Raw genomic sequence first — 21,964 nt, 5'->3', positions numbered from 1 at the left:
ATAAAATACACAGCATATTGGTTACTGTGATTTTTAAAAAAGGAAAGTTGAGAATCAAATTCCAGTATCAAAAATGTAAAGGGTGTATTCACCTCCAATGAAAAGGAAATTAAAGTAAACATTAGGAGGTATTTTTTCCAATTATATGACAACAAATCTGACCACCTAATTGAAATGGGTGAATATTTACAAAATATAAATTGCCTAGATTAACAAAAGAGGAAAAATTTAAATAATCCCATCTCAGAAAAAGAAATTGAACAAGCAATCAGTGAACTACCTAACATAAAATTCCCAAGGCCAGATGGATTCAAAAGTGAATTCTATCAGACATTTAAAGAACAATTAATCTCAATACTATATAAGCTATTTGGCAAAATAAGCAAGGAAGAAGACCAGAAAAAATCCTTTTTATGATGCAGATATGGTGCTGATACCTAAGACAGGACGCCAAAGAAAAAGAAAGAAAATTACAGACCAATTTCCTTAATGAATATTGATGGAAAAAATCTTAAATAAAATACTATAGAAGAGACTATAGCAATATATCATAAGGATTACTCTCTAAGCCCAGGTGGGATGGAAGGATGGTTTAATATTAGGAAAACTATCAGCATAATTGGCCATATCAATAACCAAACAAACAGAAATCACATGATTATCTTAAAAGATGCAGAAAAAGCTTTTGAAAAATACAACACCCATTCTTACTAAAATCACCAGAAGGCATAGAAATAAAAGGGCCTTTCCTTAAAACAATAAGTAAGATCTACCAAAAACTAAAAATGAGTATCGTCTGCAATTGGGGATGTTAGAAGTCTTCCCAGCAAGATCAGGAGTGAAACAAGGATGCCCATTATCACCACTATTTTTTAATATTGTATTAGAAATGTTAGCATTAGCAATAAAAGAAGAAAAAGAAATTGAAGGAATTAAAGTAGGCAGTGAGAAAATTCAACTATCACTTTTTGCAGATGATATGATGTTATACTTAGAGAATCCTAAAGAATCAACTAAAAATTACTTGAAATATTTAATAACTTTAGCATAATTATGGGACACATAATAAAGCCATATAAACCATCATCATTTCTATATATTTCCAATGAAGTCCAGCAGCAAGAGTTAGAATGAGCCATTTCAAATCACTCTAGACATTATAAAATACTTTGGAATCTATTTGCCAAGACAAAGACAGGAATTGTGAGTACAATTACAAAATACTTTTCACACAAATAAAGTAGATCTAAACAACTGGAAAAACATTAATTTCTCATGGGTCAATATAATAAAATATAAAATAAAATATAATAAAAATGACTATCCTATCTAAGTTAGTTTACTTATTCAGTGTCATACCAATCAAACTACCAAAAAACTATTTTATAGAACTAGAAAAAATAGCAACAAAATTCATCTGGAAGAACAAAAGGTCAAAAATATCAAGGGAACTAATGAAAAAAAATGTGAGGCATGGTGGCCTAGTGAATTGAAATCCTAAAATGTCCTATTAAGTAGTAAGCATCAAAACAATCTAGTACTGGCTAAGTGACAGAAAGGTGGAACAATGCAATAGAAAAAGGGGTAAATGACCTTAGCAATCTAGTGTTTGACAAACCTAAAGATTCCAGATTTTGGGATAAGAACTCACTCTTTGACAAAAACTACTGGGAAAGTGGAATTGTGCATTGGTTAAGGAATATTAGGGGGTTTGGGGAGAGGGAAAGAACATGAAACATGTAACTATGGGAAAATATTCAAAATAAAAACAAAAATTAAATTAAAAAAACTACTGGGAAAATTGAAAAACTGTATGGCAAAAATTTGGAATAGATCAATATATCATGCCCTATACTAAGGTAAAGTCAAAATAAGTATGTGATTTAGAAATAAAGGGTAATATTACAAGTAAATTAGAGGAACACAGAATAGTTTACCTGTCAGATCTATGAAGAAGGAAAGAATCTATGGCCAAACAAGAGATCAAGAAAATTACAATATGATAAATGAATTATTTTGATTATATTAAAATTTAAAAGTTTTGTGCAAATAAAATCTATACAACCAAGACTAGAAGGGAAATAATAGACTGGAGGGAAAATTCTATAACAAATTTTCCTGATAAAGGTCTCATTTCTCAAATGTATAAAGAACAAAGTCAAATTTATAAGAATACAAGTTATTCCCCAAATGACAAATAGTCAAAGAAAATGAATAAGCAGTTTTCAGATGAAGAAATGAAAGTTATAGATAATTATATAAAAAAAAGTTCTAAATCCCCTCTTGATTAGAGAAATGCAAATTAGAACAACTCTGAGGTGCCACCTCATACCTATCAGATTGGCCAATATAACAGTAAAGTAAATGATAAATGTTGGAGGGAATGTAGCAAAATTGGGATACCAATGTATTGCTGGTGGAGTTATGAATAGATCCAACCATTCTGGAGAGTAATTTGTAATTATGCCCATCAAAGCTTTAAAAGAATTCATACCCTTTGATCCAGCAATACCACTACTGGGTTTGTACCCCAAAGAAATAATTATGAAAAATGTTTGTACAAAATATTCATAGCTGCACCCTTTGTGGTGGCAAAAAATTGGAAAATGAGGGAATGTCCTTCAATTGGGGAATGACTGAACAAATTGGGTATCTGTTGGTGATGGAATACTATTGTGCTGCAAGGAGTGATGAACTAGAGCATTTCTATATGAACTGGAAGGACCTGGAAGGACTGATGCAGAGTAAAATGAGCAGAATCAAGAGAACATTGAAAACTGAAAATAAAACATTGTGGAACTATCCAATATAATGGACTTTACTAATAGTAGCAATACAATAATCCAGAGCATTCCTGAGGGACTTATGAGAAAGAATGCTATCCTCTTTTGTGTTAATGGAAATTTTGGGGTCCTTGAACTACATTTTTCATGAATCCACTGGCTCCCTGTCCTTACAAAATGATGTAGACATGAAGATAAAACTGAGGGGCTGACATTCTTCTCTCTCTTTTGCTTCCTGTCTTTTCCTGACAACATGCTGAATCTGGGAAAAGCGGGCTGCTTAAACAGCTTAAGCTAGCATGGCACATAGCTTTCTTTACTAGTGGCTAATAATAAATCTTTAAAAACCATAATATTTTTAAAGTTATCTTTATATATTAATTTAATTTTTACATTGATGGTGACCAGAAGTTTGGAGTGAGAGCTCTCAATTTTTCAGATAGCCTAGACAAATTTTTTGCCACGCTGCTGCTCTGCTCTCAACTCCTACTGCTAACTGCCAGTGGCTCTTTTTTTTGCCTCTTCTGTTCCTGATCTTTAATCCTTCACCCACCAGCTGCCCGCCCAACCTCTCCCTAGAACCGGAGCTCCTTTGCTGCTGTTCCCTATCCCAGATGGTGCTTGGGGATCTTGGTCATTCCCTGGAGCTGCTGCTACTGTTATTTCTGTTTTTTGAGCTGCTCCCACCTCTTTAGAACACAAGCTGGGAGGCTTTATGAACCCAGTGAAATATAAATCCTTTCACACAACACCCCCCTACACACACACACACACACACACACACACACACACACACACACACACACATGTGTTTTCAAGCCTGTGGCTTTTCCAGTCCCTACCGCATTTAGGCTTCCCTGCTCTTCCTGTGTGCCTGTGGGGTAGGGGACTGAGATAGCACATGGGCCATAGCATTTTACCCCAAAGGGGAAGGGGAAAAAAGGTTACTCTTACAAACAGGAAGCAAAATGGTAAGCATGGCCCACGTTGCCTATTTCAAACAGATCCCCATTGTGGGATGTTTTTTCTTCCTACTATTCCTGTGAGTACTGGTCCTTGTGATTATCCTTACTAATCTTAAGCTTCAGGGAAGAAATTCATCTCCTCACATTTGGGCATTTTGGTATGCCCAACCTCTGAACCATACCCATTATGAGGGTCATCCACACTATGCTCAGTGCAAAATTCTCCCTCAATATGGGAGATCCCAAAGCTCAGATAAAAGGAACTTGAATAGATAGAGAAAAAAAAAAACTTTAAAAGTCTGGAGGTAAAATTAGTAAGCCTCCTCAGACTCCACTGTTTTTTGAAAGTCTCTATCTTATTGTACTTTGCTGATTGTTTGTTTTACAATTTAATTTTGTTTTAATTTCATATATTCATCTGATCAATATCTTTCTATTACACTGAATCATTTTAAGCTATTATGTTTTGGGCTACTAGATAAATTCTGTTACATGGTTTTATTGGACCTCCTTAATAGTAAACAAGTTTATTCTGATTGGTAAAAAGGTTTTTGACAATACTTCTTGTAATGTGTCATTTGCTTATATTATTGTATTTGCTAATTTCAAGGTTTAAATTCCTTTTTTTTTAAGTTTATCTGTATTATGCTAATTAATATTTATTCTCTTATATGATTCTTTATTTGTACCGTTCCCCTATGACTGTACTAAAGAAAATATCATTATTAAGGTTTATTCAACTTACACAAACCCTTTCATGAAATCACATGTTGCTTTTTATTTTACTTTGACAATTGTATACAACCTTTGGAGAATATGATGACTTAAGAATGTAAATTGTAATTTTATAAAGGGTCTTTAGAAATGACTTTAGATACCTAGTACCTTTCAAATGGATGATAGGTTTATATATATATATATATGTATATATATATACATATATATATACATNTTTGCTAATTTCAAGGTTTAAATTCCTTTTTTTTTAAGTTTATCTGTATTATGCTAATTAATATTTATTCTCTTATATGATTCTTTATTTGTACCGTTCCCCTATGACTGTACTAAAGAAAATATCATTATTAAGGTTTATTCAACTTACACAAACCCTTTCATGAAATCACATGTTGCTTTTTATTTTACTTTGACAATTGTATACAACCTTTGGAGAATATGATGACTTAAGAATGTAAATTGTAATTTTATAAAGGGTCTTTAGAAATGACTTTAGATACCTAGTACCTTTCAAATGGATGATAGGTTTATATATATATATATATATATATACATATATATATATAGTCATATTGAAACTCTGGGAGCTGAGAGTCCCACTGTTGATTGATAGGTGAAGACCACTGGACCTCAGAATATTCCCAGAGGCCATGAGGACAGGGGAGAAAGCGATTGGCCAGGGGGGTATAAATACCCTGGCAGCCCCTGATAGGGGGTCTTTTCCCTTTCCTTTGGACCTGGGATCTGTAGACCCTGGTCTATTGGGATCTGAGGCTTGCTTGGCTCAACCTTGCAAGAACTCCTGTCTGAACCTCATTGACATTTGCCAACCTGTATCCAGAGTGTGAATCCTCTTATTCTTCTGTCCCCTAGATATTTAGATATCCAAACCATCCTTAGGTATCTAGGTATCCCGGGGCCCGGGAGGGATCCAGGAAGTGGACAAGAGAAGAAGAAGAGAGTGGAAAGGGTGGTTCCTAAAGGCTATAGAAAGGCATATCATCTGGCAAGAAGAAGAAGCTGAGAGACATCAAACAACAGCTTGCTTGCTCTGGTTTGGCTGTGGCCAGGCTGAACCAAAGGAGCTAGAACAATCCAGAATCACTCACCTGCCTACAATCCTGAGGAATTAATATTATCAAAGATTAGTTTGGGGTTTCCTATTCCTCTTCCCATTTCCTAAACATTCCTTCCTTGCCAAAATATATAAAACTCTTCAAGTGCCTTTCTGGAGTGGTTGTTTCATCACTTCTCTGGGAAGGGAGCAAACGCAGTCAGATAAATGTGTCCAAGGCCAATAGAGCCCAATATCTACCATTCATCAACCCCAGGTGGGACCTGAAAGAGATACTCATCTACTGACCTCAAGGATCCTGCCTGGGCACTGTTATAAAGGAGGGAGGTGTTACAATATCTAGCTAGGTGGCAAGACTCAGTTGATCTTGCACTAGCCACATATCTGAACTACCACTGCTGTCACCCATTTAAGTGTGGTAGTATCCAATTTCCCTCTCCTATATTTATAACTATATATATAACTATACATATATATATATATATTAATGTGTACCCAAAAGCTTTAGACTGTGGAAACCTGCCATTTATTTATTAAATGTTATGGGACTGTGATTAATGTTTGTTTCCAGGAGAAGGGAACAAAAGAGCCACTATATAGTACAAAGAAGCAGGTGGTCAAGGAGACCAACCAATCCCAATGGGATTGATGAGAATTTGCACAGTGCCTAGCAGCACACAGTCAAAAAAGACCAAATCAATACAGGTAGGATTGATGAATTTTCTATGCCAATACTAAGCACTTGAACCTAGTGTTTGGGGTTCAAGACTGCAGCTAATCTGACATATGTTAGAAGCCAGCTTTCCCTGAGCCATATCCTAGTCAAGTACCAAAGGCTGGCTATCATCCTGGCTCCTGTATTCCTGAGAATGAAAGCAAATCAGACCAGGAAATGACACTTCCCTTTAACACCAAATATAGTCCTTTTTTCTCTCTTACAGCACAGCAACTTTCTATAGCTACTGACTGGGCAAGTGTACAATTGTTTAAATCACTTTAATTAGGCCTTGATTCAAGGACCTGTTAAAAGTTTTTTTTTTGTTTACTTAACATTTTTACACATAAGACTTTGACATTTTATATTTCATCCACAAGTTATTTTTTCTCTTTTATTTGGATTTTTTGATGTTTTTGGATTTCTTTTGATAACTGACTCATACACCCCCATAACTCAGCCATGTATCCTTAGCTGATCTGGGTGTGGGTCAATACCCTCTTCAGGGGAGAATGTGTTATTATTTTCCTCAGGGAGGATATGTATTATAATCTATAATATAAAGTTTAAATTCTTTTGAGAGTAATTTTAGGATAAGAAATTTGCTACCTCCCAGAATCCAGACAACAAACCTTTTTTGAGAAGGCACCATGCAGATGCCTGAAGAACTTACACTGCATCAAGAAGACCCACCGTGAACTTTGGAGTGTGGTTGATTGAACTGTGGGAGGTTGAATGCATTTGTTTTGAATGTACAATCTTATGCCGAAGAGGACTGCCCACTAATTGGCTTTTTTGTCAATGCACCTAGCAATCATTGGATCATTTATTTTGTTCTTTTTTTTTCTTTTTATCCCCAAATTACTGTAATTTAAAAGTTGGTTATATTTACAAGAATCTTCAGAGAGACCAGTCTCCCTTGACTCTCAGGGGGGAATATGGTATTGGAAATTTTGGGGTCCTTGAACTACATTTCCCATGAACCCACTGGCTTCCTGTCCTTACGCAATGACATAGACATGAACATAAAACTAAGAGGCTGGCATTCTTCTCTCTCTTTGTTTCCTGTCTTCCTTCCTGGCAGCATGCTGCAGCTGGGAAAAGTGGGCTATTTAAACAGCTTAAACTAGTATGGCACATGGCTTTATTTTCTAGTGGCTACTAATAAATCTTTATAAAACATAATATTTTTAAAGTTATCTTTATGTATTAATTTTATCTTTTACACTTTGGAATTATGCCCAAACAGCTATAAAATAATCCATACCTTTTGATCCAGTAATACCATTATTCTGGCCTGTATCTCAAAGAGATTTTTAAAAATTGGGGAAGGACCTACTTGTACAAAAATATTTATAACTTCTCCTTTTGTGGTGGCAAAGAATTGGAAACTGAAGGAATGTCCATCAATTAGAGAATGGCTGAAAAAATTGTGACATTTGATGGTGATGGATTACTGTTGTCCTATAAGAAATGATGAACAGGATGATTTCAGAAAATTCAGAAATAGCTGGAAAGACTTACATGAACTGATACAGAGGGAAATAAGCAGAAGCAGGGAAACATTGTACACAGTAATAGCAATACTATATCATGATCCGATAGGCTTTGATAGGCTTAGCGATTTTCAGCAATACAATAATCCTGGAAAATTCTGAGGGACTAATGATAAAGAATGCTATCCACCTCCAGAGAAAGAACTATTCAAGTAGGAATGCAAATGAAAGCATATGATTTTTCACTTGTTTATGTGGGTATATGTTTTGGGGTTTTCCTTTTATAAGATTATTCACTTATAAAAATGAGTAATATAGAAATGTGTTTTGTATGATAATATATGTATAACCCAGATTGAATTGCTTAACAGTTCTGGGAGGAGAGAGGAAAGAGGGAGACAATTTGGATCATATAACTTCAGAAAACTTACATGCAAATTTGTTATGACATGTAATTTTATAAAAAATTTTTTTTAATTGCTGCCTTAGTCTTTGATTGCTTTTGTTACTTATGCCCTATGCTCCTCCACCCCTAAAAATCAGGATCTTAGAATGAGTATCAGTATCATCATTGCACCAGCAGCAACAATACCATTATCACCATCATAACTAGCATTTGTATACTACCTCACAATTGGTGGAGCACTTTACATATATGATGTCATTTGATCTTCATAGGAACCCTGTAATGGAATCATTTTACAAATCAGTAAGCTGAAACTGTGCTCATTTTAAAGGTGATATAACAAAAGACTTGATTTTGAGTGACGTCCAGAGTCATACTAGTAATGTGACTAAAATACTATTTGAGGGGGCAGCTGGGTGATTGAGAGTCAGGCTCAGAGAGGGGAGGTCCTGGGTTCAAATCTGGCCTCAGACACTTCCTAGCTGTGTGACCCTGGGCAAGTCACTTAACCCCCATTGCCTAGCTCTTACCACTCTTCTACCTTAGAACCAATACCCAGTATTAATTCTAAGATGGAAGGTAAGGGTTTAAATAAATAAATAAAAGTAAAATACTATTTGAACCAAAGTCTTCCTAATTCCAAGTCCAGTGACACCACTATCCAGCACATATACTATCTCCCTACAGAGTAATACCACAAACTCATAAAGTACACAAATAGAATTCAAAAATATATAAGCAATAATGGTTGAAATTATAGGAATGTATTGAACTTAATAATAATTTTTATAGAATACTTTAAAATTTGCAAAGTTCTCCACATATATTGGCTTATTTGATCCTCATGACCACCCTGAGAAACAAGTATGTTATTATCTTCATTTTACAAATGAGAAAACTCTGGCAGATGGAGGTAAAGTGACTTGTTCAAAGCTATACAGTCTGAAACAGAATTCTAACTTAGGTTCCTGAACTCTGATTCTAAATCCAGCACTCTATCAGCAGACCTATCTGTCTGAAATGTTTTCCCTCCTCTTCTCTATCCACAAAATGACTCCTCCTCTGAAGTGATATCTTATAGGAAGTATTTCTTGATTTCCCTGAAGCTAAGCATCCTCTCCCTCCTCAAAAATCTTTCTTCTCTGGCCCTAGCACCTCTCAACTCAAGTGCTATGCAAATAAAAGTTGCCCTTATTTTTATTTACTGCTACTTCTATTATTACTTCATACATTTTGAACTTGTCCTTCTCTCTCCTCCCAATAGAAGACAATCTCCCTAAAGTCATTGTCTGTATCATCTTTGCATCCCTAGTACTAAGCATAGAGTTTTGTTCATAAGAAGTACTTATTAAGTATTTGTAAAATGACTTAATACTGTGTTTGTAATGGTGGTTGTGTTTTTGATGATGTACTCATGGGCAGGACAGATACAGTTAGTATTCAGATTGTCAAAGGCTTTATTCTTCTAGATTTTTAAGGCTATAAAATATTGGTTTGAGGAAGAGGGATCAGAGAACCTAGTCTTGTTTACATCTGCTATAAATAAGCTTCCTAGACAGTTTTTTCTTAGATTTTACTGTCCAGATCTCTCCTCCAATCCTTTTAACACTGGATCATTGATGGGTTCCATTTTTTTTCTTCAAAGCATTGGTACAAGTAGAAACTGATTTTTTTAAATGTATTTATTTTCTTTTAATTTGCTCATGCAGTGTTATTACATTGAGATACGCATATGAAATTTAGTTTCCTGACCTGCCATTTCTTCCTAGGAGTAATTTTTCATTAGTATGCTCATTTCACTGTAACCTCCAGCCACTCCATCACTTCCTGTTGTTCCAAAGATCCCATTTGTGGCCTCACTGCCCTCTCCTTTAATCTAGACCAGGGGTTGGCAACCTTTTTGGCTGTGAGAGCCATAAACGCCACATTTTTTAAAATGTAATTTCATGAGAGCCATACAGTGCTCACAGTGTGTGCTCCTGTAGCAGTGTGCACTCCTGTAACAGCACCTGAAGAAAAATTGACTTTATGGCTCCTGCAAAAAGAGCCAGATATGGTTCGAGAGCCATATGTTGCCGACCCCTGATCTGGACTATATGGTTGGGCAGTTCTGTCAGATGAAGCCTTCCACCCTTGAATTCCTTGTATCCTTCAGTTCAATCTCATAAGAACTGAATAAACAAATTGCTCACACCCTGCCAATGTTCAGGCTCATTGTCAATGAACCAATTCCATCATTTTCCTTCTCCTCTTTTACTCTGTTTGATGAAGTCATGCCACTGTTCCAACAGAATCACTACAGATTCATGTTGCCCAAATGCAGCTAGGCCCTCACTGCTGCCCAATTCTCTTTTTATTAGTACTTGATTGGCTTTCTATCATGTTCCCTTCAATAAGTTTTTCAAGCTTCATCAAAGAGCAAATGAGCTTTGCCACACTCCCAGGCCCCTCTCCCACTAGAGTGGGACCATCAATAATTTTTTAAAGTACTTATTATGTGCAAGAAATGGCCCTAGGCACCAGAAAAGCAAACACATGGTTCTTGTCCTTAAGTAGCTCATATTCTAATGAAAGCAACAATATACAAAGAAATCATGCACACAAAATATATACATTGACAAAAAAAAATAATCTCAGAGCTAAGGCACTGGGGAAGAAAACCATCATCTCTCCTCAGTTTGCTCTTCTCTCTATTCCATACCTCAAAGCATTTCTTCCCTTCTACCCATATTCCACATATGTTCCGTTCTCTAATGGGGAGAGAAGTGGCCCTTCTCTCTGCTAACACCAGTCCTTCTCCTTTTTCCATTTTTGATCCATCCATATCATCTTCCATCTCTCCCTTCCTCCTGGCTCCTTCCCCAGTACTTAGAAATGTGCCCAAGTTTCCATCTAAAATTTAAAAAAAAATAACCTTTCAATGAAACTATCATCTCTTCAAGTTAAAAAGTCCTTATGTACCTTCTGGTCTTAAAATCAGTCTTTTGTACTTGACAGCTATTTCCTTGCTACCTACTTAATTCTCAACTCTTTACCTTCTGCCTTCTGACCACGACCCTACAATTAACTTTTTTTTCCAAAGTCCTCCCTCCTCTCAATTTTGGTCCTGATAGGATTCTCCCCTCCTTAGGCACAATTGCCCCATATCAGCCAGCTAGTAAGGCACTTAGTCATGATGTTATCTAGCTTAGTGATGAAATCTAAAGACCTCTGGTCTTCCTCTGTACCCTTAGGACTTAATTACCATGTAGATGAAATTGTTTTTAGATGCTATCTTCCCAAATTAGAGTGTAAGCTTCCAAAGAGCAAGGACTAGCTTAGGTTTTCATATTTCCATACCCAGTACATAATGAAGCATTTGGCACAAAGTAAGCTCTTTTTAAAGAACCCTTACTTTCTATCTTAGTAAGAACTCTAAGACATGAGGGCAAGAGAGAGGACAACTAGGTGACTCAGTGGATTGAGAGCCAGATCTAGAGAGAGGAGGTCATTGGGTTCAAATCTGGACTGAGACATTTCCTATCTGTATGAAACTAGGCAAGTCATTTAGCCCCATTTGCCTAGCCCTTGTCCTTCCATGTTGGAATCAATACTGAGAAGAGCAGTGAGGGCTAGACAATGAGCTTAAGTGACTTGCCCAGAGTTACATAGCTAGGAAGTGTCTGAGGCCAGATTTGAACCCAGTTCGTCCTGACTCTAAGCTTGGAACTGTATCCACTGTGCTACCTATTAGGCCCCAAAGCAAGCCCTTAATGAGTGTTTTTTCATTCCCTCATTCACAGTGGAAAATAATTTTATTTTGGACATGCTGATTTAATACTCTAATTTTAATCTCAGGAGAAGAGATCCCCCTAGCAGAATGATGAGAATTCAGGTCTAACTCTAACCTGACTCAATAATTTTAAATATTCTTTGAATTGTGTGACCTGAGTGGCAGCATACCAATGTACAGTGCCTGATTGTAAAGGAGGCAGTGTTAGAAGGAAAAGGAGCTACATCTCTAGATATGTCAGTCAAAAGAAAAAAAGATTTTAATTGAACCCACGAAAACAGATGAGATCACCAAGGGAGAGATTGTGGAGTTAAAAGTGAAAGGGGCCCTGGATGGAGTCTAGGACCATAGATGATGTTCCATTAGAAGCAAAGGAGACTGAGAAGGAACAGCCAAAGAGAAGGTGAAGTCTATAGGAGAGAGCAGTGTTACAGGCTCTGAGACAGGTCAGAAAGTATCCAGAATATAGTTAATAGTAGTAAAATCAATAGCTATGTCAAGAACAAAGACTGAGAATTGGATATTGGATTTACTAGTTAAGAGATCTTGGGATAAATCTGGCATTACAGCCCTGTATCCTTCTACTAGCACACTGAAGCTTAGAGCTTAAATTGATAATGTATTCTCTATAAATCTGGCACCAATATGGGGCAATGGTGCCTAAGGAGGGGAGAATCCTATCAGGACCAAAATTGAGAGGAGGAAGGACTTTGAAAAAAAATATTAATTGGAGGGTCATGGTCAGAAGGCAGAACATAAAGAGTTGAGAAATTAGTAGGTGGTAAGGAAATAGCTGTCGAGTATAAAAAGACTGACTTTAAGACCAAAAGGTACAAGTATTTTTTAACTTGAAAAGATGATAGTTTCATTGAAAGATTATTTTTTTAAATGTTAGATGGAAACTTGGGCACATTTCTAAATACTAGGGAAGGAGCCAGGATGAAGGGAGAGATGGAAGATGATATGAATCAATCAATAAATCATTAAGATAATTTCATCACTAAGCTGGATGTGAGGGGTCATTAGAAAGGCCAGATAGTAAGGCACTGAGGAAAATAGGAAGTATATTGCATTGCAAAAGGCCCAGTGATTTCCTCCATCTCACCAAAAAGAACAATGGTGGTAAACTCCATCTGGTCTAAGCTGTCAGCAATCTGGATGGGTTCTAGGTGTCTCCAGGTTCTGGAAAGAAAGGAGTAGGAGGAAACACAGAAAATTTGATGTCTAAACACAGAACTCAAAGGAATCACCAAAAGGTAATTAATAAAGGGGAAAAAAAAACAAAAAACAAAACTTTTTTAAGGGGCCCAATGAATTCAAATGATTTGTATTCCTATAAGAAAAGATGATATTGGTGACTTAAAAATTGTTATTATCATCAGGGTAGCTAGAAGAAGTATACTGCGAGGGAACAGTGACAAAATGTTTAGGATGAAATGTCAAGATATATATATATATACACACATATATATATACACACACACATATATATATACACACACATATATATACACACATATATATATACACACACATATATATATACACACACACATATATATACATATATATGTAAAACTAGAGTTAAAAAAAGAGGATAATATTATGAGAAAATGGAGTAAATGTATATTCAATAAAGAAGAACATGGTGGGAGCAGGGAAAAAGACCAACACACTGGAAAGGTAAAGAGGTTGGAGAAAGGAAATACTTAATTCTTATGTGCATTGAAATTGACTGAAAGAGGGAAGAGCAATCAGATCCATTGGGGCAGAGAATTGATTTGTGCCCTATAGAGAAATAGAAGGGTAACAAAAAGATGGGTAGGGAGGGAAGCAATACTAGGGAGGGAGAGAGTTAAAAAGTAGCTTAAAAAGATCCTAAAGAAAAATAAGAAGGGAAGAAGAAGGGAGAAAGAAAGGGAAATAAAATAAGGATGGGGATTAATGGGAGAAATTAAAAACAAAACACTGGTGTAGAAGGAAATAGTGAAAGAAGAAAGGGCAGGACAAAGAGAAGAAATCAAAATATTGGGGAATACACAGGTGGTAATCATAACTCTGAATGTGAATGGGATGAACTCACCAATAAAACCAAAGCAAATAGCAGAGTGGATTAGAAAACAAAATCCTACCATACGTTGTCTACAAGAAACAAACATGAGGCAGGGAGATGCACACAATGTAAAGGTAAAAGGGCAGAGCCTATTGGGCATCAACTGAGAAAAAGAAGGCAATCATGATATCTGAAAAAGCCAAAGTAAAAATAGATCTAGTTAAAAGAGATTGGGAAGATAATTACATCCTGATAAAAGGCAGTATACACAATGAGGAAATATCAGTACTCAACATGTATGCACCAAATGGTATAGCATCCAAATTTCTAAAGGAGAAATTGGCAGAGCTCAAGGAGGAAATAGATAATAAAACTACACTAGTGGGAAACCTGAACCTCCCTTTATCAGATCTAGATAAATCAAACCAAAAAATAAATAAGAAAGAGGTAAGGAATATATAATCTTAAAAAAATTGGAGTTAATAGACATTTAGAGAAAAATAAATAATAAAGGAATATACTTTCTTTTCAGCAGTACATGGTTCATTCACAAAGACTGACCATGTACTAGGGCATAAAAAATTGCAAACAAATGCAAAAAAAAGCAGAAATAATAAATGATACCTTCCCAGATCATAAAGCAATAAAAATAATAATTAGTAAGGGTACATGGAGAGGCAAACCAAAAATTAATTGGAAATTAAATAATATGATTCTCCAAAATCAGCTTGTTAAAGAACAAATCATAGAAACAATTAATAATTTCATTGAAGAGAATGACAATGATGAGATATCATAACAAAATCTATGGGATGCAGCCAAAGCAGGACTCAGGGGGGGAATTTATATTCTTGAGTGCATATATTAACAAATTAGGGAGGACAGAGGTCAATGAATTGGGCATATAAATTAAAAAATATATTTTTTTTTATCCTGGGACTCCATTCTAGGAGCATAGGGCCACAACCAGTAGGCAATGGGACACACAGTCGCTCAGGGTCACCCAGCTGGGAAGTGTCTGAGCCCGGACTTGAACCTAGGACCTTTCGTCTCTAGGCCTGGCTCTCAATCCACTGAGCTAGCCCAGCTGCCCCTACTTTAGGTTGCAGTTTCTTTAGCAGATGTAGCTTTTACAGGGTGGGGTTGCTAGCCCCACGCCCAACCCTCCTCCTTTTTTCATCCGGGCTAGGGACCATCCTTGGCCCAGGAGTGGTAAGGGTGGGCAGTAGGGGTCAAGTGACTTGCCCAAGGTCACACAGCTGGAAGTGTCCGAGGCTGGACTTGAACCTAGGACCTCCAGTCTCTAGGCCTGGCTCTCAATCCACTGAGCCACTCAGCTGCCCCAAAAAATATATAAAGCAAGCAAATTAAAAATCCTCAGACAAAAATTAAATTAGAAATCTTAAAAATTAAAGGAGAAATTAACAAAATTGAAAGTAAAGGAACTATTGAATTAATAAATAAGACTAGAAGCTAGTTCTTTGAAAAAAACAAAATAAAGTACTAATCAATATAATAAATAAAATGAAAGAAGAAGACCAAATTAATAGTATCAAAGATGAAAAGGGAGACCTCACATCTAATGAAGAGGAAATTAAGGCAGTCATTGAAAACTATTTTGTTCAATTATATGACAATAAATATGGCAATATAGGTAATATGGATGAATATTTAAAAAATATAATTTGCCTAGATTAACAGAAGAAGAATAGAATACTTAAATAATCTCATATCAGAAAAAGAAATTGAACAAGCCATCAAAAAATCCCCAGGGCCTGATGGATTTACATGTGAATTCTATCAAACATTCAAAGAAAGACTGATCCAAGTACTCTACAAACTATGTGGCATAATAAGTAATGAAGGAGTTCTACCAAATTCCTTTTATGACACAAATATGGTACTAATTCGAAAGCCAGGCTAGTCAAAAACAGATAAAGAAAACTACAGGCCAATCTCCCTAATCAACATAGATGCAAAAATCTTAAATAGAATACTAGTAAAAAGACTCCAGCAAGTGATCACGAGGGTTATTCATTATGATCAGGTAGGATTTATACCAAAAATGCAAGTATAGTTCAATATTAGGGAAAACATCCATATAATTGACCATATGAGCAAGCGAACCAACAATAATCACATGATTATCTCAGAAAAAGCTTTTAACAAAAGACAACACTCATTTCTACTGAAAACACTAGAAAGTATAGGAAAAGAAGGGCCTTTCCTAAAAATAATAAACAGTATCTATCTAAAACCATCAACAAGCATCATCTGCAATGGGGATAAATTAGAAGCATTCCCAATAAGATCAGGAGTGAAACAAGGATACTCATTATTACCTCTATTATTTAACATTGTACTAGAAACACTACCAGTAGCAAATGGAGAAGAAAAAGAAATTGAAGGTATTAAAATAGGTGATGAAGAGACCAAGCTATCACTCTTTGTAGATGATATGATGGTCTACCTAAAGAATCCTAGAGAATCAACTAAGAAGCTTGTAGAAATAATCAACAACTTTAGCAAAGTTGCAGGATACAAAATAAACCCACATAAATAATCAGCATTTCTATATATTTCCAATACTCAAACTACACCCACTGGCTGGATGCAGCCCCCTGAAATGTTCTATCTGCTCTGGAAACATTATTCCTAATCTGATGAATACAATGAGTAGGATACAATACAATGAAACTTAGAAAGAGTCGCCTTAGAAACAGACCACCAGATGAGCATTTCCTTTCCTTGGCCCCCTCTTTAAAAAGTTTGTCCATCACAGTCCTAGACAATATAAAATATGTAGGAATCTATTTCCCAAGATAAACACAGGAATTATAAGAACACTACTACAAAACACTTTCCACACAATTAAAATTAGATTTAAACAATTGGAAAAAAATTGATTGCTCATGGGTAGGATGAGCTAACATAATAAAAATGACCATCCTACACAAATTAATTTACTTATTTATTGCCATACCTATCAAACTACCAAGAAACTTTTTTTACTGAATTAAAAAAAAAAAACTATGACAAAGTTCATTTGGAAGAACAAAAGATCAAGAATATCAAGGGAAATAATGAAAAAAAATGTGAAGGAGTGTGGCCTAGCAGTACCAGATCTTAAACTTTACTATAAAGCAGTGGTCATCAAAACAATATGGTACTGGTTAAGAGATAGAAGGGAGGATCAGTGGAATAGACTTGGGGTAAGTGATATCAGCAAGACAGTCTATGATAAACCCAAATACCCCAGATTTTAGGACAGAAATGCAGTATTTGCCAAAAACTGTTGGGAAAATTGGAAAACAGAGATTAGGTTTAGATCCACATCTCACACCCTAAACCAATTAAATTCAGAATGGGCAAATGACTTGAAAATAAAGAAGGAAACTACAAGTAAATTAGGTGAGCACAGAATAGTATACTTGTCAGATCTTTGGGAAAGGAAAGATTTTAAAATCAAGCAAGAGTTAGAGAAAATTACAAAATGTAAAATAAATAATTTTGATTACAATAAATTAAAAAGGTTTTGTACAAGCAAAACCAATGCAACCACAATTAGAAGGGAAACAACAAATTGGGAAAAAATCTTTAGAAAAAAAACACTGACAAAGGTCTAATTACTCAAATGTATGAGGAGCTAAATCAATTGTACAAAAAATTAAGCCATTCCCCAATTGATAAATGGGCAAGGGATATGAATAGGCAATTTTCAGATATAGAAATCAAAACTATCAATACACATGAAAAAGTGTTCTAAATCTCTTATAATTAGAGATATGCAAATCAAAACAACTGAGGTACCACCTCACACTTAGCAGATTATCTAACATGACTGCAAAGGAAAGTAATAAATGTTGGAGAGGATGTGGCAAAATTGGAACATTGATGCATTGCTGGTGGAGTTGTGAATTGATCCAACCATTCTGGATGGCAATTTGGAACTATGCCCAAAGGGCTTTAAAAGACTATCTTCCTTTTTATCCAGCCATACCACTGCTCGGTTTGTACCCTAAAGATAATAGGGAAAATTACTTGTACAAAAATATTTATAGCCACGCTATTTGTGGCTTTGTGGTGGCAAAAAATCGGAAAATGAGCAGATGCCCTTCAATTGAGGAATGGCTGAACAAATTGTGGTATCTGTAGGTAATAGAATACTATTGTGCTCAAAGGAATAATGAACTGAAGGAATTCCATGTGAACTAGAACAACATGCAGAGTGAAAGGAGCAGAACCAGGAGAACATTATACACAGACATTGATACACTGTGGTACAATCCAATGTAATGGACTTTACTAGTAGCAATGCAATGATCCAGGACAGCCCTGAGGGTTTTATGAAAAAGAACACTATCCACATTCAGAGGAAGAAACACAGAAGGAAAAACATCTGCTTGATTACATGGGTTGATGGGGATGTGATTGGGGATATTGACTCTAAACGATTACCCTAGTACAAATATCAATAATATGGAAATAGGTCTTGATCAATGACACATGTAAAACTCGGTGGAATTGTGTGTTGGCTACAGAAGGAAGGTGAGGAGAGGGGAGGGAAAAACATAAATCTTGTAACCATGGGAAAATAGTCTTAATTAATTAATTAAAATTTTAGTTTAAAAAAAGCCTCATGGATAAATTCTGCTTCTTTGTATCAAGAACTGGGCCTGGGGATAATATCTGTGAATCACTAAAATGAGGCTTTGTAATTCATGGAGCAGTCCCTCAACTTATCTTTTAAATGATGATGATCAAGATGATGATATTGCATATTTTGTCCTGAGTAGAATCTTAGGGTCCACCAAGTTCAAGTCTCCTTTTTCAGATAAGGAAACTGAAACAAAGGTTAAATGACTTCCCAGAGAAACTACTAATAATGCCTCAGCTGCGTTCTTAACAGTGGAACTTCTCTCAATGCCTGTGATTCTCACCCTGGAACATCCCACTACCCTGTTTTCCTTCTCCTATTGGTCAGTATCTCCCAGGATTCTTCAGCAGTACCATCATTACTACCATTTATCTAGCACTTTAAATTTTTCAATCACTTTTCTTGCCATTCACTCAAAAAATGTGTATTATACATCTCTGCACCAAGAAGTATTCTGGGTAATGAAGACAAAAATACAAAATAATATAGCTCTGCCCTCAAGGAGTGTGCATTATATTAGGGAAACTCCAACTAGTATTTGTATGTCTGTATTATTAATTAGAGTGGGGCTTTAACCACTAAAGGAATCTTACAAAGAGGTCTCCAGAGAATTAGGGTATGAGCTCAATCTTGAAGGGAATTAGAAGTTCTAAAAGATAGAGATGAGGAGGGAGAACATTCTAGATATAAAGCAACCCTGGGTTCAGGGGCATGGAGATTGGGGATATCATTTTTATGAGAAATAAGTAGATTTATTTGGCTGGCACTGTGAGTGCAAAAAGAGAAGTAATATTCAATTAGCTCAAAAAGATAGGTGACATGTAGATTATGGAGGATTGTAAATGCTAACTGGAGGAGTTTATACATTATCTCAGTTGATTTACATTACAACCATGTGAGAGAGGGGCTATAATTATTCCCATTTTGTAGCTGAGGAAACTGAGACTGAGACACATTAAGTGACCAGGATCCTTAAGCTAGTTAACATTTGAGGTTGAGTTCAAATCTAGGTCTTCTTGAGAGAGGACAGGCAAGCCAGCCAGCCAGACTGAAGAAGCAAGCACCCTGATGGAGAGATAGGATGTGCTATGTCGGTTAAACCACAGGGTCACAAAGGTAATACCTGGGGATTTGCACCTGAGTCCTCTGAAAATAAATCTAAGCTTCTTTCTTCTTGCTGTCATTTTTCCTTCACGATAACGTTCCCTACACTCCTAATACACTTTGCGTCAGCTGCTCAGTATCTCTAATTTCCTTCAAAGTTCATTCCACCTCTGGAATTCCACCGTCCCTGATGCATTCATATTCTCTCTCTCTCTCTCTCTCTCTCTCTCTCTCTCTCTCTCTCTATCTATCTATCTATCTATCTATCTATCTCTATCTCTATCTCTCTCTCTCTCCCCCTCTCTCCCTCTCTCTCCCCCTCTCTCTTCCTTTTTCCCTCTCTCCCTTCTTCCCTCCCTCCCTCCACTGTATTTTGCATTTTGTGTATACTGATATGTGTGGGATGAGGGAAACTACCTGAGAAGAATGCATCTTAGGGGGTGGGGTGGGGGTGAAGGGGCAGGGGAAGGTATCCCCAAGGCTTACCACAGAGCCATTTGATTAAAGATAGGTGCTCTGTCTGTTATTTAACTAGTTTAGGGAACTTCCAGGGGAGGAAACTCCTGCCATTGTAAGCAAGCGCACGGAGGTGACCAGGGCAGGGGAACTTGAACCCAGGTCCACTTGCTTCCGGGCCGGCAGTTTGTCCACTGACTACGTCACACAGCCAGTTATGAAGACGCTCGCTGATTTCCTCCGAGAAGGTCAGATTCCTTCTTTCACCAGAATCCCTCCTTCCTCCAGAGACTTGGAGCCCAGAGGAAGTTACAAGGTCTTGTGGCCGGAGCCAGGTCGAAGTTGGTTCCCTAAAAACGTGCAGAAAGAAGCTGAAGTGGAGAACTAGGAGGGCGCGGCGGCCCCCTCCTACGTGGCACCACAGGGCTGGCACCGACGTCTGGCCCAAGCCTAGGGCTGCACCTCGCAGGAGCCCCCAGGCCGGCCTGCACAGGCTCTCTCACTCAGTCTCCTCTTCCAGGGGCAGGCTCCCATTCCTGGGAGTGGGCAGCGGAGGCAGAAGGCAGGGAAAGAAGGGAGAGAGCAAGAGAGGCGGGAAGAAAAGGAGACAGACAGGCAGCAGGCAGGCAGGGGTCGGTCACCCACCTTTCGCACTCTTCGAGCTGTGTAAAGGCCCATGCCATCCTGAACTTGGGAAGACTTGAGCGCAAACCTGTCGGGCACGTACATGCCCAGCATGGTCCCAGGGGAGAGAGCCCGCGCGCTCAGCGATTCAGCTGAGCTGGATCGGCCTGGGCCCCGCTGCTACCAGGGCCACATTAAAGCCAAGGCCAAAGGAGCTGGGGAGGAAGGGAAGAGGGGGAGAGGGGCCGGGGTTGGGGTTCCGACAGCAATGGGGCCGGATCACGCCCCGGCCCGGCTCTACCTCCTGCTCCGGCTCCAGCTCTGTCTTCGGACAAGGGCCCGCTTTACTGGCTGCAGCTGCGGCTCTGCGAGGAGGAGGCCCAGACTCAGACGGCCCTGAGGATGTTGGGCTCTGATTGGCCCAAAGTTTGCAGCCTAGACCCACTGGGCTGTGGAGTCCGGGAGGATGGGGGCAGGGCAGGGCGGAGGCGGGCAAAGCAAAACCTTCATCCCGAGAGTAGGATGCACTCATCCCAAACTGCAAAGCTGACTGTGTCCCTGCCTGTCTCTGAAAGAACAAATGATTAGTGTGTCCGAAGTTAGATTAGGAAGAGACTTCCGGGGCCAGCTGGGCTCCCATTTCACATTCCCAGGGAGTCCTAGGAAATTTTTGCAAGTACTATTGTCCTCCTGAAAGAAACTGATCTCTTGATTGTATTTCTTCTCTGTATATGCATTGTAAGGTCCCTTACATATCGAATACGGACTGCAGGTAGATTTTTTTGAAAGCCCAGAATGTACAGAAGCCAGAAAGTACAGAAAAAGATTAGGAGGAGGCAGTTGGGCGGCTCAATGGACTGAGAGCCAGACCTAGAGACAAGGGTTCCTAGGTTCAAATTTGCTCTCTGACACTTCCTAGCTGTGTGACCCTGGTGAAGTCACTTAACCCCCAGGGCCTAGCCCTTACCACTCTTCTGCCTTGGAACCAATACACAGTATTGATTCTAAGGCAGAAGGTTAGGGAAAGAGAGGAAGAAAGAAAGAAAGAAAGAAAGAAAGAAAGAAAGAAAGAAAGAAAGAAAGAAAGAAAGAAAGAAAGAAAGAAAGAAAGAAAGAAAGAAAG

At 37.5% G+C, this 21,964-nt stretch overlaps 1 protein-coding gene across 2 annotated transcripts in view; it reads right to left on the bottom strand.

Annotated features, from left to right (window-relative positions):
- PRDM5 (PR/SET domain 5) overlaps window positions 1-20,955 on the bottom strand; it is a 271,300-nt gene extending 250,345 nt beyond the window's left edge. For both annotated transcript variants that reach the window (XM_044682300.1, XM_044682301.1), the window contains exon 1: window positions 20,863-20,955. In XM_044682300.1, the coding sequence (XP_044538235.1) occupies window positions 20,863-20,955 (93 nt within the window). The remainder of the gene's footprint in view (window positions 1-20,862) is intronic.
- Window positions 20,956-21,964: the final 1,009 nt, after the last annotated feature.

The sequence above is a fragment of the Gracilinanus agilis genome, chromosome 6 (assembly GCF_016433145.1).
Source record: "Gracilinanus agilis isolate LMUSP501 chromosome 6, AgileGrace, whole genome shotgun sequence".
In the NCBI taxonomy this organism is placed as follows: Eukaryota; Metazoa; Chordata; class Mammalia; order Didelphimorphia; family Didelphidae; genus Gracilinanus; species Gracilinanus agilis.
This window is presented reverse-complemented; position numbering and strand designations above follow the sequence as displayed.